We start from the raw sequence: 2,947 nt of genomic DNA on the forward strand, positions 1-2,947 counted from the left end.
TGTATTTTTATTTTTTGTTTTTGAAAGTTCACATTCACCGATGGCACACAATGACAGACGTAAAGCGGCAAAAGCCAAGATGTGTTAATTACATACATACATACGTGCATACATACACATGTACATACATATCGATGGTCCTCTGCAATAACGGCACAACTCAAAATTTCACGATTAGTTTTATAAATAACCATATTTTTCTGTGGCAAATCGACATACGACTTAGTTGTTACCTATCCGGCAGAGGCGCAGTTTTGCCATTTGTCACAAAACCGAACCGTAGCCAACCCTTACTACTGAACAGTGGCTTATGTCTCACATTTATCGTGAATATTGGCATAAGTTAAAAACTCTCGATAGGTTGGGCATGCTTTTACAAAGATTACAGATTTTCTCTACAGAATGACTGCAAACAATCCGGAATAGTTACGTTCCCAGACATATTATTGCTAAATTACGAAACACAAAATCTTTAATTGGTTCTACTGAAATATATGAAATTTTGAGTTGGGTCGTTGGTGCAGAGGACCATCGATATGTATGTATGTATGTAGGTACAAATACATGTTGGTGTTTGGCCGCAAAACCTTTTATTTGCAAAGCATGCAAAATATAAAAATTAAATCTTCAATTGCATCTGAATTGATAGCTCTGTAAAGCTTTTATAATCTAAATCTTATCTTAACACGAATAGCATTTACCCTAGTTAGAAGATAGTATAAACTGTACAGCGACAAAAGTGCTCAAGTCAGTTAAGGTTTATAAGTCTAGAGCCTGACAGCTGTGAAGACAATCCATTATTCTATTGAGTCCTAAACAAAGCGTTGCGCTGTGGAATAACTCCATAAAAAATATGGCAAAAAGTACTAATATTGCTTCGATTTTGCTGTAATTTTTTAACTTTGCTTAGCAATAAAGAAATCTGAAAAATCGCATAGATTGGAGAACTGCCACGCCCGCCCACAATACTAGGGGGGGGGAAAATTGTAAATTTTATCCGGTTTTAATGAAATTCGTCTTATGGCTTTGTTTTAACCGGAAAATGTACAATCTGGAAGATGGTCAAAATTGTCCTACCATATAAGTAGCAAATTCCCTTTAAACTGGATAATATCGAATATATCATGTCTGCCTCCTTAGGTAGCGGGCGCGAAAGTTCACCAATAATTTTCTATACTTCTTCATTCCTAGGCAAAAACACTGCATAACAAATTCCAGTAATTACTACATACTTTATGCGGCAGCTTATATGGGAGCCTCTCATTGTCTTGGGCTTTCTGTCACTCTCTGACCACTGTGCGTTAGAAAGAAAATATCCGTCCGGTTAGTTGTAAAACATTAAGGGCCGGTTGTTCAATGTCTGATTAGCAAAAATCGGAGGTAGAAGCTCCGGTTAGATATAATGACTGCTTTGCTCCGGGTGTATTTCTGCCATGAAAAATAGCCTCTCATAATTTTTTTTTTCTTTGTGAGAAAAATATACATATGTATCGCTCAGAGCCATCAAATGAAAATTTACCAACATTTTACAAAAGTAGCGACGGTATAATCTGTAACTGGCATTTTTTCTTCAATACAAATATTTTAAAATTAAGAAGTTACCCCTTTAGACCCCTCCGTCGACAAGGGTTAAGTTTTTTTTCTGTTTTTGCAAAAATACGAAAAATCATATGCAAGTCAATAAAAATCGGTTTTCTTTAAATCATCCACTTGTTTAACCGTAATTAATTTTTGGCCAAAAAATGGGTCGAACTTTCCCATAGTGAGATGTAAAATTGAAAGTAAAAAGGAACTGGTGTGATGTGTTGAAGAGTTCATAAGTAGCTCTTTTCACATCCACCTCCAAGAGTAGTCCCGTTCAGAGCTATGTAGTTGTGAGACAGTCCGATTTGCTACAAGGTTTCTACAATTTTATATTCACGGCTGTGCCATTACAGTTGGCTTGAAGCGTTGGCGCGTAGCGTGCGACACACTTCTTGCCAAGCCGGTCTCGCCCATTTATGCAGACCGCATACATACACATACATATGTACATATGTATGTATGTATATTTGTATGAACGTATGTATGTGTGTTTCTATTTTTTTTCTGCCGATGCACTCAGCTGTTGTTGCAAAGTGTGTGGCCCCAATTTTCGCTGCTATGTATGTATGTCTTGCAACGGATTTTTACTTAACTTAATCTAATTAAAACAGTGCTTCGATTAGCGTTTATTGTTATGGGATGCGGCCGGTTTGCCGGTTAGCACTTTAAATGTTAAGTAGCAGGAGAGAAATGATGGGGCGGAGTACCAATGTATGTAGATACATACCTATGTATGTATGTATATATGCATGAATGTTTAAATATTTAGTTTATTTGCCGATGAGAGTTTGTTATCAATATGTATGTAATACTTGTACATATGTATATTCATATCCCTGCGTACTCGTATTAGTGAAAGTTTTTACTTAACGGTTTATCTGCTGCTCACTTGTTTTGTACCTATTTGGCTGTCATCAGCGTGGTGCACCTAGCTGCTGTCACGTCAGTTTTCACTTAACTTCATTTGTTTCTCGTATTTATGTATTCGTTAAACGTATGGATTTACCGCATAGAGTTATTGCTTTTCCCCGAGAAAGTATCAAAATATTACTTTCAAAAATTTGTAACCAAAAAAACAATATTGACATTTACAACTGTAGATGAATGTACATACATTGTAGGTGTTCACACTTTGCTGGCTGTTAGGTTATCTAGTTGTTTGATTATTATTCTGAAGTGTACATATTTGGTTCTTCTTCTAAACTGTATGGAAATTTTTCCAGATAACTCAAAAGCCTCTTAGATGAAAGATCTTTGTTTAATTTGGCAACGATTTCTTAAAAACCTTTAATCTTAGAAAATTAGATAATTTCATTAATTTCATTCATTTAATATCGACAAACGGTTGTATGTATTCAACCAG

The 2,947-nt window shown here is 35.7% G+C and overlaps 1 protein-coding gene across 1 annotated transcript in view; it reads right to left on the reverse strand.

The window, feature by feature from the left end:
- LOC118747635 (spectrin beta chain-like) overlaps positions 1 to 2,595 on the reverse strand; it is a gene marked incomplete at its 3' end in the record, with an annotated part of 11,384 nt that extends 8,789 nt beyond the window's left edge. Inside the window, exon 1 of the mRNA XM_036481684.1 lies at positions 2,591 to 2,595. Within this exon, the coding sequence (XP_036337577.1) occupies positions 2,591 to 2,595 (5 nt within the window). The remainder of the gene's footprint in view (positions 1 to 2,590) is intronic.
- Between the last annotated feature and the right edge of the window lie 352 nt (positions 2,596 to 2,947).

Source organism: Rhagoletis pomonella, unplaced genomic scaffold (genome assembly GCF_013731165.1).
Source record: "Rhagoletis pomonella isolate Grant_MI unplaced genomic scaffold, Rhpom_1.0 Rhpom_scaffold_00012, whole genome shotgun sequence".
Taxonomy (NCBI): Eukaryota; Metazoa; Arthropoda; class Insecta; order Diptera; family Tephritidae; genus Rhagoletis; species Rhagoletis pomonella.